Source organism: Centruroides sculpturatus, unplaced genomic scaffold (assembly GCF_000671375.1).
Source record: "Centruroides sculpturatus isolate CEXI.00-Female unplaced genomic scaffold, Cexi_2.0 scaffold55, whole genome shotgun sequence".
NCBI lineage: Eukaryota > Metazoa > Arthropoda > Arachnida > Scorpiones > Buthidae > Centruroides > Centruroides sculpturatus.
The window spans coordinates 276,662-294,051 of NW_019384374.1; the positions used below are offsets into that span (position 1 = coordinate 276,662).

General features: G+C 33.0%; 1 protein-coding gene across 2 annotated transcripts; it reads right to left on the minus strand.

The window, feature by feature from the left end:
• Positions 1-1,368: 1,368 nt before the first annotated feature.
• Positions 1,369-15,220, minus strand: LOC111616050. 2 transcript variants are annotated; one of them, XM_023357497.1, is made up of 5 exons: positions 14,892-15,220; positions 14,508-14,789; positions 8,394-8,559; positions 4,751-5,301; positions 1,369-2,129 (listed from the first exon to the last, which is right to left on the minus strand). In XM_023357497.1, the coding sequence occupies exons 2-5, from the start codon at positions 14,619-14,621 to the stop codon at positions 1,986-1,988; spliced, it is 975 nt and encodes a 324-aa protein (XP_023213265.1). In that variant the 5' UTR covers positions 14,622-14,789; positions 14,892-15,220; the 3' UTR covers positions 1,369-1,985. The 2 variants fall into 2 exon arrangements, with proteins under 2 accessions (XP_023213265.1, XP_023213260.1); XM_023357492.1 differs by lacking the exon at positions 14,508-14,789.
• Between the last annotated feature and the right edge of the window lie 2,170 nt (positions 15,221-17,390).

Consider the following 17,390-nt stretch of genomic DNA (forward strand, 5'->3'; position numbering starts at 1 on the left):
CTAAAGTATAATTTTTATTTGTTTTTATATTTTTCAATGTATTTATTTCGTTTGTCAAACATAAAGAAATAATTTTTAACGATACAATAGCCACAATTATTATTTTAAAAAGTATACGTTAGGCTTAACATCGACGAAAATCCAACGCGAAGCGACACGCAACGGAGAAAAATTTCAACACGGGATAGGTTAATATATTTTTCGTACACAATCGGTTATCCGAAAAATAAGTTATCCGAACAACCCCAGTCCCCAATTGATTCGGATAAACGACGCTCTACTGTANTGTTCTTGATTTTCTTTTGTTTCCGAGTTCAAAAATTTTCCACCCTTGCCCTACTTCTGTGGGTGTGAGTGTTAGACAACAGAGTGGAGAATGCCCCGAGGGCAAACATCAGTGTAGTCAGCACTTTTTGGTCAAGTTCCCAAGGAAGACAGATGTGCAGAGGACGAGCTCCAGGCTTTGAATAGTGTGAGAAGCAACAGGGTACGACCACTGAGATATACAGTCAGTACATAAAGTGCCAGTCAGTCCTGAGACTCAAAACGGGAAATCTGTTTCTGAAGACCAAAAGGAAAAAGAACTAGTAACAACTAAAAAAGAAAATACATATACCAGTGAAATTCAGGAAAACTGCAAAGATGTATTTGGACGGTTTCATCATATCATATGTAAAGCTACGGGTACAGCGGTGATATTCAGCAGGTTCGCACAGGTTCGACCGAACCCGTTGTTAACATTTTCAAAGTTTTCCGAACCCGTTGTTAAACACACGTAACATTTCTCAGTGATTTTGTTTCTTTTAAAAAATATATTAAAATATACGTATTATACTCTGTAACACTACTAAACTAGAGCCTTATACTCTGTTCGCCTAGTGCAACCTCCATCGACCGTTTCAATCTCGACTAAAACGAGGTTCAATCGCGATCGACTTGAGAGAGGTCTCGAAACTATATCCAGTCATAAGAGAGATCCCACGATCCCACGCGTGCGAGAAAATACAAGATGGCTGTGGAACACGTGTCGGGCTATCAACAAAGAAATAAAAAAGTTATTGTATTTCGAGAGACGATGACATCTGTCTATTACTTATAATAATACCTAACGATAAAATAAATGATTTAGGAAAGTTTTTCTTGTTTAACTGCTTTCTCTAACTTTTTCTGATTAAAAAAAAGCCAATTTTTATGTTTATAAAATATTTTGAATGAAAAATATTAAAATATGTACAAAATAAACCATTTTGAACAATCTTTTATTATTTATAAAAAAAAATATAGTTCTGGCATAAACAATGTTAAATTTTAACTGACTTAATTTTGCTAACGCATCTTTTTTATTTATATGGATATCTTAAGGTCAGGTTTTGCGCTAATGTTGCTAATGCAGCATTTGAGCGAAAAAAAAATTGTTAAGGAAAAATTTTCTGTTAGCGAACCCTTTGTTAAATATTTCGAATATCACCACTGTACGGGTACCCCTTTTCTAAGACTTCTTTCTTAAAAAATCTCTCTCTTTAGCATCGCTTCCCTCTTTTAGCATTAATTACAGTTAAAACAGTTTGTAAGGTAGTTTTAAGCACGGCTGATCTTTGTGTATACTTTTGTGATTTGAACCTCATATGTGTGGATCCTGAAAAGTGGTTGAGAAGATCCTTTTGTGTAATAAATCTGATTATACTATACTGTTGTATAAAAGTATTCACTAACAATGTACCAGAGTTGGGACCTGATCTTTTTTATTGTGTTCATACTATATAAAATAAAGTTTTCTTCTTTATGTTATACCTGTTTTTTATTCTTGTCATGCTGAACACTACAGGGTGTTAGATCCCAGAAGCTTTAAAATTAAAATTTAAACTGAAAAGTTCACAAAAAAAATATTTTTTTAACAAATAAAATTTATTTATAAATAAATGGTACTTCACAGTGCATTTAATTTTTCTCCATTCTAATTCTACTTTTTACATCATTCTATCAGATCACCCCCATAACAAAATCTTATTAATACACCTCTGATTATTTGTAACTATTTTTTGAAAAATATTATTATATAACCTACAACAATACATTAAATAAAACTTACTTTCCAATTCTGGAAATATCATTTTCTCAACACTCCATAACTAAAGTAAATAAAAAGTATTATGTGAATATAATAAAGTAATACTAATGCACAGAACACATTAATCTGTTCAAATAAAAGTGAAAATCCCTCTGCTATAGAGACAACAATATATAAGTTATTTATAAACAACACACATTATTTTGCAGACAAATCATATCAGTTTTATTATGTAAATAGATAATAAAACTGGTATGATGAGAGTATAACATTCACAGTATAATATCAATAGAAGAGCTGATCAAATACTTGTTTTATTTTTATTTAACACACATTAATGAAGCAGGCATGGAAACATGAAAAGAGGAAGAAATAACACAAGATATTAAACCCTGCATTAAGATAAATACTGTATAAACAATATTCAAAATACAATGAAAGAACCACAATTGGATTAGTCTACTCATTTAATACATTATTCTCCAAGAAAATTGTAAACATGACATATATACAGCAGACTATAGGAAACAATTCAATCATATCTCTATATATTTGACTGGTATGCACAGTGTGAGAAGCCAGGGATTAGAGAGTCAAGCCTAAACCCCTTTGATCAGTGGCAAATTGGCGAGATCCACTCACGTTGTCACTGGATGGTTTAGAATAGGAGAGCTATTTTTAACAAGTAGGGAGGCGCACTGAGTTCACCGATAAGGCGACCGTTCTCCAAATAAAATCAATGCCAGTTTAACTAAACAATAACTTTAACAGAAAAATAAAGTGTAAGATACAATTATAGTGGTATGTGTTCCTAAGCATATGGATATGAGCCAAAATGAATGGGGCCAACGTTCTAATGTTAACGTAATATCTAAGTCAGTGATTCTCAACCACTGTGCCCTGGCACTTTAGTGTGCCACGAGATTTTTGAAGTGTGCTGCCACTGTGAATATCCACAAATAAGCAACGTCAGACAAGTAGTTTAATCAGTTCTATCTTCCTGGGAATTGTAACCGGTGTTACCGGTAACTGCCGTTAGTTACCAAGGCATTTAGAAAATGTGACCTAAATAACCAACTGTGTTTAAAAATCACTGTTATGACGTCACCTGTTGTCCTGCGGTACTTACCGAAGTAACCATGTGTGCCACCAAATTTTTGAATTATTAAAAGTGCACCATAACACAAAAAAAAGGTTGAGAATCACTGATCTAAGACAAGTGAAAGAGAGTTTACATCAATCGAAAATTTGTCATACCTCTTTTCTTTTAGTGCTGTCTGTCATTCTGATGATAAATTATCCGCAAAGGACCAGGAGAGTCGACATTTGCATAAATCACTACAAAAATAGAGGTAATTCTTCAGAACTATTCACCAAACCACCAGATAAGGCACCAAGCCTTATCTGGTGGTTTGGTGAATAGTTCTGAACCAAAAGATAGCTTTTATGGGGCAATAGCTATGGCACGACAAGAGCTGACAAGTAGAGCTTCATCTATGCTCTTCCTAGTATGTCCACCTAGTATGATGAGTGGGTGCCTGACCATTATATCCCCATCCAGTGTGGGAATTTGGTCAGGTGATCATTTGGTAGTGATAACACTTCAAATGTGTCATCGCTGGACAGAGGAAATTAAACAAAATTGACTAGTAGTTTTTATTTCTTCCAATTGTTTTTAGATTTCTCCTCGTGGACTTAGTTAAAGGTCAACTTTCCCACACTTTAAAAATGGATTGTTTTAACATATTTGCAATAATTTCATGGGTTGATGTGAAGGGAAGGGTTGATATGAGGAGAAGGACTGTCACTTTGAAGACCTAAACATGAATTCCTTAGTTGCTTGTTGATAGTTAAGTTAACATTCGATATTCTCCTGTTTTTACCTTCGTGGGAATTGGACAGAAAAGAAGAGTTTCTAAAATGCATCTTTTCATTAAAAAAAAGTTATAAAAAAAACAAAACTCCTGGATTCTCACAACAATGTACATTATAAAAAAACATCCAGCATGATATTTTTCAAGAAAATACCATGTAAAACTACAGAACAAAACAATATTTAACACAAAATAACACACTCTAAAACAAATTAATTAAGCTGGAAATTTTTCAAGGCGTGTCTCATTTAGTCCATTATGGTTTCACCAAACAATGATATATATTATAAAGCATACAAATATACTACAAAGCATAATTGCAGGTGAAACCATCCATCAGAACAAATTAGAAATTATATTTATAGACACACAAAATAAAATCACATACCTATCCATTCTAGACATTAATAATACACAAAATACACACCCTAAATACAAAATCATTAATGGAATGGAATTTATCAGAGAAATAGAAAACTTATGGACAACAGATAAAGTAGTTATTCTTCCCACAGTCCTCTTTTCTTGGTTCATACCATATATACTACATAATAGACTGGATATATTACATCTTAATGGCATTACAGCACATTATCCATGCTTGGCAAATAAAGCAGTAATATTACTGTACTCACCAAGCAGTCAAGAAGGTTTTAAACATAGATACACATACAAAGTACAAATGTAATAAAATAATTTTAATTATGCCTTAATATCAGTCCAACAGCACTTGTTATCACAGCCATCAGTGTTATGTTTACTACTGCAATTAACTATAATATTAATAATGCTGAAATGTCAGACTTACCGGAGAGAAATCATCCAAGTTCATATCGTCCATGGAGTCAAATCCACTCGAACTGTTCAACAGCTGAATAGGGTCACTTTTCACTTGATCGACAAGTAAATCTGTATTAGAAACATTTTCTATATTCTGATTGAAGTTTTCAGTATTGCTTATTAACTTATTATTAACCAAAAGTGGAGAATCTATTATTTGCATTTCTCCATTTTCATGCAACAACTGATTGATGCATATTGTATCTCCAATAATTTGAATAATTGGAGAACTTTGATCTTGGAGATTGGAATTTCCACTTTTATGATATTCTAATAAGCTTTCAACATCAGAAATATCTTCATTTCCTGAGCAATAATTAGATAAAGGACTCAGTTGATTTTTAATTTCTTGTCCATTATTTTTATTCAATATATCAGTCTGACTATATGCAGGTGCTGTGTTATTTACTAGAACATTTAAATTATCTTCCTCTGTTTTCAATACACATCCTTCATCTTCATCATCATTGGAAAAATAAGAAGAATCCTGAATGCTTAACTGTTTTCTTTGTTTACTTTCTAAAATAAATATAAATAAGATACAACCAAAATTATGACTTTTAAATAATTTTTTGTCATAAATGATAGAATTAATTTAAAAAATTGAAATTTATTTTAGAACATAATGACTACATTTCTACAAATATAAACATCTTAAAACCTGATATTTATATTAAAACCAAACAATTCCAGATTAAATTGAATATTATTTCTTCTGTATTTATTTTAAGTAAAAAAAAAAGCATTGCTTATATTTGAAAAGATATTACTAAAGAAAGTACTCTTAATAATTAATATCATCAGTATCATCATTTTTTCTTACACTGTATAATTAATGCTGTGATAATACATTTCTTTATGAATTCACAGCTGCTGTGCAAAGATAAACACAGTCAAACAACTTTGAAATGGAGCAATAAGTTAATAACTAAAACATTTTTGGAAAAACTTTTGAGTACAGTCGACCCCCCCTATAACACTGTTGATTATTCCGTTTTATATGAATTCCATGTTGTACAAGTAACAGATTTTACAAATACGTGTGTCGGGCTGTGAACGGCACACGTATTTGTAAAATCTAAGTACATAAATAAACATACATCTTAATCAGTCAAACAAATTCCATTTTTATTAGTTAATTATCAAAAATTAAGTTGAATTCAATCATTTTAAAGAAAAAAATTTAAATACAATAAATAAAAAATAACAATTTGATTAATGAATGACTGAAAAAAATAGTTTGCAAAATAGTTTCTCTTGCTCTGGCTACTACAAGAATAGTTCATTTCCAACCAACAGTTAATTAAATTCAAGTATATTGTAGAATTTTAAAATATGAACTTTGGAAAAAATACCAATCATCTTGAACCAATGCGTATAATCCTGCCTCAAGAAATTAAACCGGCAAATAATAAGCTGGAATAATCCTATTAATTACATTTTGCAGTTTTCGCTTCCTCCTTTAGTTTGTTGCAGTTCGATTCTGATCTTGGTTTTATTTTTTTTTGCTGTGTTTCTATTGACTGTTATAAAACCAAATTATGTTATAGAAGCAATAATAGTTATAATAGAAAGGCAGTGAAAAAGTTAAACAACATAGTGACATGGCAGAGCTTTCATGAATAAATTTCAAAGATATTTGGATTGCAATTTGAAAAAAATTGCAGACCTATAAATTCCCATTGTCTTGAGAACAAAGTTAGACAGATAAAATCTGAGATCATATATGTAAATTTCCGGAGCACTAAGTGTAAGGGTATCGGAAGTATGCATAACTATATACACACTTCCAATACAAACTGGAAATCATGTTATTTCAATGCAAAAATTTTCTCCTGAAAAGTGTTAAATAGATGACCGGCAGGACTCTTATGTTAAAGGAAAAGTATGATGTACAAGGACAAGCCGTTATTAATTTGAAGTGGAGAGCGTATATTTTAAATTAAATTAGTTAAAAATTGCAGCCCCATATTGTGACAATAAAACAGCTTGTCTTTGTTTTAAAATTTAACAGTGATTAAGCTTTTATAAATCGGCTTCTAGTCTAAGGACTTATCACACCTTTTGAAATGTTTTCACTTGGACACCAAAAAGACCTTATTTTGGCTCTTCTATTTTATAAAATATGCATTTTGCATTCACTTATGTTCATCTTTAGTTCAAAGCAGATGTTTATTGAGTTACAAGTTCTTTTACAAATTCCCTGAAGATTATACATTAAATATACATTTTTTCTTATTTTTATTACATTCTCCCTTTTATTGGTTTATCTGAGACAATTTCAAAAATATATTAGATCTTTGGCTGTTCTAAAATGAATTTTCTAAAAGGAAACTTTTCATTTTAGAAACTCATTTTTTCCCCTTTTACAATATTTTTAATTTTATTTTATTCAAAACTAGAATTTCTCATTTCCTCTTAAAATGATCTAGAGATCCTATTATCTTTTATTAGTAAAGTAAAAGTTCCATCTTTACATATATATTCTGATCTACTACAATGTTTATACGAGCTATTATATACAATCATTGTTTTTCTCATATATTGAAAGCAAACCAGACAACTGAGCAATACAGACTGTTGCTGCAAAGAATCCAGGATCAAATTCGGGGTTGAGATTGCTGCAAAATATTTTCCATGTAGAACCGCCACCCATGTGTTGTCTCCATCCAACACCCATACTGCACTAGTGGCTAAGTGGATTCAATCCCAAACAGTGCTAGTCGGCTTGGGTTCGCACTTGGGCTGACGGGCTGGCTGATGCATTTTTCGGGTTTTCCTCATATCAATAACACTCAAATAGGTGCCACTTTCCTTTAAAACACCAGCCAGAAGGCACATTTCCTCAACTGCAGATTATGTTGCACACCAGTATCTAAAACCAATGCATTAATACACTAGAACATTGAAAAAGTTATTTACTTTTCAAGTGGTTCATAAGCTACTCAGTTTCAATTTTTTTCACATAATTTTGATTCGCATACCATACAAGCTACTCAAAACAAATATCTTAAACTTATTAATATATTTTATATAATATTATCTTTTTACAAATGCAAAGTCAGTTGAGTATTGCACCATGTTTCGTAATTTTTGTTGGGTAATAGCAAAAACATGCCTAGCCTTGTGTGCATTATATAGAGAATACAGCTTTCTAGGCAATGCGAAAATATTCATTTAAATTGTAAAAGCTATTTTATGAACGCATAGAGCATGTCGCATACAATACACACAAAAATTTTGGTACAAAATGGCCTTTATAGGTAAATATATTTTGATATCTAAATTTATTGAAGTGTCCATTTTCTGAGAAATTTCTTTAGATACTAATTAAAAAGTATTTTTCATACTTTAAATTTTTCCGTCAGTAAAATTTAGGATCAGAGTTGCTGAAGTCAAAAGAATTTTACTGACTTTGACTTTGCTCTAAAATGTCTGAGTCTGACTCCACAATACTGCTTTGCATATTGTGTCACCGAATTTATTTTGAATAAATTGCACACACTGATTTTTTGAGAAAAAAAATGCACAAATTATTCAAATAAACATGATAATAGTTTATTATAATTTAGTCTAATTAACAATGAAATAAAACTAAACACAGTACTTACTATTTAACTTTTGCAATTGATAAAGTTTGTATTTGGATTTCTTCGATGTTTTCATAGGCAAAATTTTCTCTTTTGATTTGTATAATGAAGATCTGAAGCGACCTTTGGCTTTTGTATAACATTCAAGGTCGTTTTCATCAAACAAATTATTTACTTTACTCCATGCCTGCAATTTAAAATACTTTAAATGAAAATTAGACTATTAGTTTGCATAATTATGAAAATATATAATCACTATCTTTCAGTGTAAATACAGAAATTAGAAAAATTTAATACAGTAATTAATGGAATTTTAACTATTCTGAAAATCATCATCAAATGCAAAAGTACGTAAGATACTCCATAAATTTAAAAACATTAGAAAAATCTTGCTTTAACAAAGTAAAGTTTCCCTTCTTAATGGCTTTAGGTATTTACTTCTTGCATTCTTTCACAATGCTCATCATAAAAGCATAGAATTACAAGAACAAAATTTATTTAAAGTTATCAAGAAGAGTAACTTTAAATTATATGAAGAGAAAAATACTTTTAAAATAGTTTTGTTATTAAACAATGCACAAAATGTAGAGTATTCAAAGGTAAAAAGTGTACTTTTTGCCACCAAACACCTGTTCTGATCCAATCTTACTTGTTAGATCAATATAAATTTCTGTTTTTAAGATCAGTTGTATTAAATTGGCATTCCAAAATATTTTAACACGTTAATCGCCATGTCAGTCATATGTGTCTGACGCTAAGAAGTTCTACATGAGCCATGACAGACATATATGTCTGACGTACGTGATTTGGTAGAAGGCCACGTCAATCACAGATGTCCGACGCAAACGATACATTTGCATTGTTTCGAAAGCTTGGCCTATCAGGAACAAAACTTGAAAATTTCTTGGCTTACTACAAACAATAAAATAAAATAAACATAGTTATATAATGGTATATTGTTTCAGTTGAAAAAATACATTTTAATAATTTTTATTTTGATATAATTAATTACATTCATTTATTATCAGCAATCTCTTTCAATTCACTTTCACTTAGAATCTTTCGTTTTGCCATTATTTGTAGATATTTACAAATTATTATAAATATTATTTATATTTATATTAATTTATTTTATGTTCTTTATAAAGAAATAGTCACAGTAACAAGGTGTTATTCGGTAAATGCTACACGTACCACTGATTCCTACACAATGCGTTCAACGCTGTGTTCAAAACAACAGGTTAACACTTGTTGTATCTTGTTTGGATGCGTCAGACATATAAGACTGACACAGCTTGTCGAGAAAAAAAGTTTTAATATAGGGCCATGTCAGTCATATATGTGTGACATAAAAAATAGTGTTTTTCCGGGAATTTTGGCAAAAAAAAATTTTTTCTGTGATACATTAAGTTTCCTTGATACATTTTTAACTAAATTATCTAATAAAGTTACCATGGCCCATGTGAAAAATTTTTCTGATATTATCGTGGCGATTAACGTGTTAAATAAATCTGAAAATAATGTATCACTTAAGATCACAGAAGTTTGGAAGAAATTCAATTTTAAACTATGTGGAAAACATAGCTTTGGCTTTAAACAGCATACAACACTTATGTACAGTACATAAACTATTTATTTCCAATGCTTACTTCAGGAAGCAAAAATTATATGACAAAGAAATATTTTTGTTCCAAATTAATCATCATTAGCTTAATTTTTTAACATTATGCATTATGTCCAGTGTTACAGCTTTGGTTTCAATAACTTCATGCACACTAGGCACAGCTATCTGTGAAGTTATTGATACAACATTCAATTTTAAATGCTTATTGGAAGCACTATGGCTGGAAATAGTGTAATAAGTAATTTCAACACTGATCCAATAGTTCTAGTGTAAATCTAGTTTTATTGACTAGTTTCAAATTAACTGATAAGTTAATATCTGAAACACACCTTGCCAATGAATCCAGCAGTGACTGGAACCAGTTTTAGAAAAGTCAATATAAAAATTTAAGTACAGATGTTTAAGAACTAGTAATTTATTATTTTACACATTTATATAGTCACACACATATACTCACTATATATATAAATACTGTATATATAGTGTATGTGTGACTATATTATATATAATATTTATTACAGAAAAAGTTCCTTAATATGACACCAGGACCATCAATGGGACCTGGGGACTTTTCCTTGGCCTAGAGAAAATTTAGGAGATCATAACAGTTCTTATACCTGTGAAATTGATGTTATTTTTACTAATAAAAAATAAAACCTTTGCTTTCTAGAAATAAAAGAACATTGTGTATTTATCTGTTCAAAAAATAGTCAAAGGACCTTGTAAAAGTTTTCAATGACTATCTAGCCCCAAATAAACAATGGCTGATATAATGTGCCATGCTAGTACATATAAATCAGAATTTATTTAGACACATGGTGCATTACTTCTAGGCAGAAATGTAGTATATGCTTGGAAAATAAGCATTACTAGTGTGACTTTAGAGGGTGCACAGTGGGCAGCTGTCTCTCCTGCTAGGAGTTTTTCCTGAGTAAAGCCAGGTACCTCAGGCAGTTAAAAATTTCGCAATGTATAGTTGTTTCTACATTACTCTAGATTTTTGGATCCCCTATTGAATATGTAGTTTTGAGATATGCATGGTACAGTACGTGTGTGCAAATATAAACATTTTAAACCCAATAGTTATACATTAAAACCAAATGATTGTAAGATTATATTGGGCTATATTACTACTGTTATTAATTAAATGCTAAGTAATTTGGCACTAGAGGCAGGCATTAGGCACTGTCTCTAGTGCATTAATTAATAATTTGAGACAGCCCATATTACTATGGTTGTTCGTAATGAGTGATATGTAAGTCTGCGAATAAACATTACAAATAGGAACACAAGAACAAAATGTGTATGATTGAATATTCCTTTAGTGCATTCCAAACACGGTTCTTTTATCTTGTTTTGTTATAAATATCCCAACTTAACGGGTTCTTTTACCCTATTATCCTCACAGGGAAATAGGTTGCCTTCTATTCTCGTACAAGTATATAATAAACGCACATGTAACACAAAACCGTGATAACAGACTTAAAATCTAATCTTATGTCTAACTTAAAACTAATATAACAGGTAAACAATTAGACTTAGGAAAGTATAGAAAGCATAAAGAGATAGATAGAGATACCCGGTCCACACTGATTGATTGATATCTTCGGGAAGGTGCCCTTTCACAGACATGATCTTTTATTCTCCTTTACTGATCCAGCAATCTGTTCTCGAGGTTCTCCGATTCTTTCGGTTTTCCTTAGTCCTTCATGCTTCTTCCTCTCTAATCTCGACAGTCCTCTCCTACAGCTGCCATCTTTTTCCCACCTCTCTCTTTTCGAGCTTCACTCAGTACACTGTACGTCCATTCCTTTCGAGGTCCAGCCAAAAAGTGTTTTCCTCTCTCCTTTCTTCTTGCCTCAGGCTACATTTTCTTTTGTTTATTTCCCCAAATTCGGAGAAGCACTAATACAGTCCCTATAACACTGTTGATTATTCCGTTTTATATAAATTCCATGTTGTACAAATCACTTAGATTTTACAAATACGTGAGCCGTTCACGGCCCGGCACATGTATTTGTAAAATCTAAGTGACTCGTAAAACATGGAATTCATATAAAACAGAATTATCAACAGGGTTATGGGGGGTTGACTGTACCTTACTCCTTTGTTTCATCCTTAGTTCTGAAAAGGGGTAAGCCTCTCCCTCAAGTAGTAACAGTCGATATGGAAAGTTCTCAATGACAATAGAAAGAAAGTAGAAGAATAGAAATAAAATAAGGAATTGTGAACTATATACAAACTACAATATCGTAATGTGGCTGACAGCCACATTACCATATTATCCCAAATTATTAATTTTGCCATGATAATACAGGGTGTCTCAAACTACATGACAACCTCAGGAATGAGTTCTTCATACGTAGACAATAAAAATTAGTTAGTTTATATTAACATAGTTCTGAAAATGTTTGGTTTCTGAGTTTGAAGGTCTGTCTATAACACACAACTGTTCACACCACCTTACTTACACAGGGCTGTCTTGGTTTCTATGTTATTAATAGGAATGACTTTTCTCCTGAAGGTGATTTCTTCTGTCACAAAATACTGACAGAATCTGCTGGTTTTACGTTCCAACCATGTATTCAAATCAGAAGCTAGTGATGAAGAAAATCACCTGTGGGAGATAAGACATTCTCATTAATAACTCAGAAACCAAGACAGCTGTTCAAAACCAGAAACCAAGCATTTCCAAACATGTGTTGATATAAACATTTTTATTATCTATTGCAGGCCTGGCCAACCCGTGACCCATCACGTTAAATCGTGTGGCCCGCTAAGTGATATTATATATCTATTAAAACTTTTGTTTCCCATTATGTGTATACCAAAACAATTAAATAAATAAAAATTTGCATGTGTCATTGTTATAATGTGCAAGTGCAAGTACGAACTCTTGGTATAACAATAAAATCTTATTCATTTTGTATTTGTTTTACTTTGTGGCCGCCGGTGCCAGAGATCCCGAACACTGTCTGGCAACACTTGCCAACAAGAGTGGCTGGCAACGGCGAAAAGAAAAGGTGCAAAAGTTCATTGGATTTGTCCGGGTGTTGTCCGAAGATGTCGGTGACAGTTCTGACCCTTCTAATAAAGTTTTTTTTTGTTACTGCTTGTGTTTGAATGCTTGGTGTTAGTTCTAAACATCAGCAGGATTGAATGACAAAACTTCTTAAAAGCATGTTTGCCTAAATTGTGGCCCACCGTAATGTTACGCATGATCAAAGTGGTCCTCAAAACAATTTGTGTTGGCCAGGCCTGATCTATTGGGTCATGTAAATGAAATAGCCATTCTTTAAAATTTAAACTTTTCACTCTTGTATTTCAACTTTTTTCCATTTAAACAGTGTTGTATGTTTGCAGTTAGAAGAGCACAAATATGTAAATTTAAAAATGTAATCTCATTTATATTGTGAAGTTCCACATGTTTAAAAGTACTTCTTCTTATAGCTTGAAAAAAAAGAAAATTATTAATTTTCTTTTACAAGTATAAGCAGGGGCATAATGCATTTTTTGAACAAATGCCTGGCGGAATTGGTTCAAAAAATTTCATTCCAGGAATACAAATCTGAAAAATCAGAATTTGAGATCATCATCGAATCAGATCACCACCGACTGTGCAGGAAATCACAGAAAGGTCGAACGTACCAAATGCGATTCAACCATTTTTCGACATATAAACACGTTAGGAAAAGTCAAGAAGCTCAACAAATGGGTACCACACAAACTCAGCAAGAAAGATAAGGAGCATCATTTGGAAGTCTGCAGTACTTTAATTATTTGTCACAAAAACGAAAGTATTCAAATGCAATTCTTTTCCATCCATCTTATTCTCCAGACTTTAAGCCGACTATTGCTTTATATATTTGGGCATTTTCTGGCAAGGAAAGTCTTCCAAGGAAGAGGACACAATAAAAAGTACCTTTAATGACTTTCTGGCTTCTCATTCTCATGATTTCTATCAAATTGGCATTTGATAGAAATCATGCCAATTTGCATTTCTATTGCATTGAAAAAAGTATATTAATGTTGGTGGAGACAATTTTAATTAAATGTGTAAGTTTCAAATTAAATTAATAAACATTCAAAGTCAGAAGTAAAAAATCAGCTATTTCGTTTGCAACAACACACAACGAACTCATACCCGAGGTTACGCAGAATATATTCGAGACACTCCGTATACGCGCACAAATCATTTCACGCGTGGCCCGGTCAAGCAGCTTTAACGCGCACAAATAAGCAAGTCGACGACATAACTCATTTCTTTTAAAACAAATATGCCACCGGTTAGATTATCCAGACATATTAAAGTAGCAATTTCCAAAGCGGTCACTACCGACACCGGGGAGCGACAAGTAAATCTACGAAGACGGAAGAGGTCACCGGAGGTGGGACCAAACGGCGACCGTAGACGAAGGTTCAAATCGCCGACAACATTTCACTTTCCTCCTTTAAAATGGGTAAGAAGAAACTTAGCATTTAATAGTTTTCGGATGTCGACAACAACTTACTACGGGAAGAACAGAAAGTGCGAGGTCGGCAGAAGAGCTTCTCAAAGAATATTTCCAAGCCTTTTCCATATAAGGGAAAATGGGTTGGGACATTAGGATACAATTGGGGAGCATCGGTATAAGTTTATGAAACCAAAGCAGCAGTGGGTGAAAAAGGTTTGGGAATTACTGTATTAAAGCCCCTTTATGTTGCGAAAACTGTCAAAAGGAGTCGCAGGATCGCTTCCGACGTCAACGTGGCGACAGACACCGACGACATTACTCCCATTTCACTCGTTTAACCTTTAATATTATTAAAGTTAAAGGAATTAAATTTAACGTTAAAATCGGCGCGATTTATCACGATTATCGTCGCGGATTTGTAGTTACGAAAGAAAGACTTACAACAAATACTTTAAAATATTCTTTCTTCCAATCTGCACGACTTTTATGAGTCCACAAAACTTTAAAAATTCCCTCTTCTTCGTCGTGCCATTCTAATAATTTTCCAAAAGTTTTACCCTTCAAATGAGGTATTATAAAATCATCAACGAAACGTATTCGTCTTGGCATCGCTTACGACCGATAGATTTCGCTTTAAAATAACCAAAATATACGTTTCCAGTCGTTTCTATCAAGTATAAATGATTAAAAAATAAATAAAAATAATTAACACTCTTTCGATCGACGTAAACCGTTTGTAATGGACACGCCACAAACCACGCCGCATTATTTATATACTCAATAACACGGGGTACTCCCCGTGACGCCTGCGCAATCGTTGTAATATGATGTAATATCGTGTGCCGTCCAATCATCTACGATTGCGACAGGAAGCGGGGAGATTTCTATTTCATCGCTAGCGATCGAAGGAAGCAACAAAAGATGCGATAATCGCATCTTTTGTCGCTTCCTTCGATATTTTGTCGCAAAGCGACGAGAATAGCGAGAAGCAGTGAATGAAGTCAAACTTGTTACAATGAAATATTTAACCGTTTTAATGACGATTTTACTCGTTATTAGCATTAACAATTATTTTTATAAAACATCCCTACCCTGAATATTAAGGTTTTTGCTTGTGCTAAAAATAAACTCCAATATTTATACAGATGGAGTGAATGGGTCAACAATTCCCCATTGTTGAGTTTTCGGTGGATATGTAAAATGAATTGTAATTGTTGTGCACCGTATTCGTTTTTTACGTTTAAATTTTGTAGTATGGTAGTATAAATTAAAAATACGTTGGGGTCAACTGCTAGTACAAAAATATTTCTCTTAAAGATCGATGTCTGCGCTTCACGTTTTATTTGTGGTTTTAGGCCCTTTAACGCTCAGAGAGCACAAAAAGGCCAGAGAATGTCGTATAACAAGGATGTCTGTGTTGGTTAGTGGATGATGGGCTCATAATTGTCCCATATAGTGCTCATACGAAATAACTAGTCCCTTGTGAGGGCTCATAGCATTATGTGTACATGTTGTGTTTAAAATTTTATTCTGCATGGTATATTTTATGTTTGTGCTATTATAACTTACCATTGTCAGTTTTTAAATAAGAGGAAAAATAGATGGAAAGTCAAGTTTGCAGTTTGATTGTTTAACCAAACCAACCAGACCTAACTAACGTTTCTGGGTAACTCAAAGCTACTGAAGAAAAGAAAGCAGCAGTGAGCAATCCATTGATAATAATGTCCGGCAAATTTTCAATAAGAATTTTGAAGGGAATAATACAACACCCCACAGGGGTAGAATGGTATGCCTTCCGGGAGGACTTGAGGGGATGCTGGATCTTATTTGGGAGAAGAGGTGGAGGAAACCCAGAAAACTCCACCCGAGCAGCTAGGGAAGAACCAAAATCCAGTTGAGAAACCCAACTGATTACAAAGTACTAAGTAATGACATAGGGCAACAAAAACAAAGGGGATGCTGGAAAGTATTACCAGGTGAAAAAGTAGGTATAATGAAAAGAACAGATCCTAGAAGACAAGTGACTTCACCACACAGTCTCCAGTAAATTTGTAGTTCTGTCTGGTGTGTGTTGGAATAAAACCTGGAATTGTAATAACTTATAGTTAATACCTAGCAGAGGGCCATTGGAAGGAGCCCTACAGGGCCAGGTAGAGAGGAAGAGAAACAAACATAAAACGACAACAATAGCAGCAGTGGATAGGTGCAGCGGCTCGCTAATGCCACACCAAATGAAGCACCCACGGGTGGATAAAGGCCACGGGAGGTGAGATGGAAGAGCCTGTTGCCGACTGCTGACAGCAATCCTGGAGCAGAACCGCCGCTACTGATCAACCGAGATATACCCATACCAGGGTCAAAGCCACTATCTGAAGAATGAAAAGGCCATGCACAGTGGCTGAGGAGGTCCATTCGACCAAAGTGACAGCCCCAAAGAGATACAGGACAAGCAAGTCCAGTGCATGAACCTCCATACCTAATGCCCATCCAGAAAGGAGAAATACCCAGCTATTCACTTACTCAAGATGAAGGGACAGAAAGCAACAGGAAGAAGGCATCTTGTATATAGGGATGTAGACTGTTGCTGCAAAGAANACAATTTCAAAAATATATTAGATCTTTGGCTGTTCTAAAATGAATTTTCTAAAAGGAAACTTTTAATTTTAGAAACTCATTTTTTCCCCTTTTACAATATTTTTAATTTTATTTTATTCAAAACTAGAATTTCTCATTTCCTCTTAAAATGATCTAGAGATCCTATTATCTTTTATTAGTAAAGTAAAAGTTCCATCTTTACATATATATTCTGATCTACTACAATGTTTATACGAGCTATTATATACAATCATTGTTTTTCTCATATATTGAAAGCAAACCAGACAACTGAGCAATACAGACTGTTGCTGCAAAGAATCCAGGATCAAATTCGGGGTTGAGATT

Excerpts from the sequence above, each read along its gene's own strand:
- LOC111616050 (XM_023357492.1), bottom strand. The coding sequence starts at position 15,059 with ATGCCAAGACGAATACGTTTCGTTGATGATTTTATAATACCTCATTTG. Across the intron at positions 8,560-14,891 it reads AATATTTTAAAGTATTTGTT|GCATGGAGTAAAGTAAATAA; the intron begins GTAAGTCTTTCT and ends TTTAAATTGCAG. Across the intron at positions 2,130-4,750 it reads ACTTGGATGATTTCTCTCCG|TTATGGAGTGTTGAGAAAAT; the intron begins GTAAGTCTGACA and ends TATTTACTTTAG.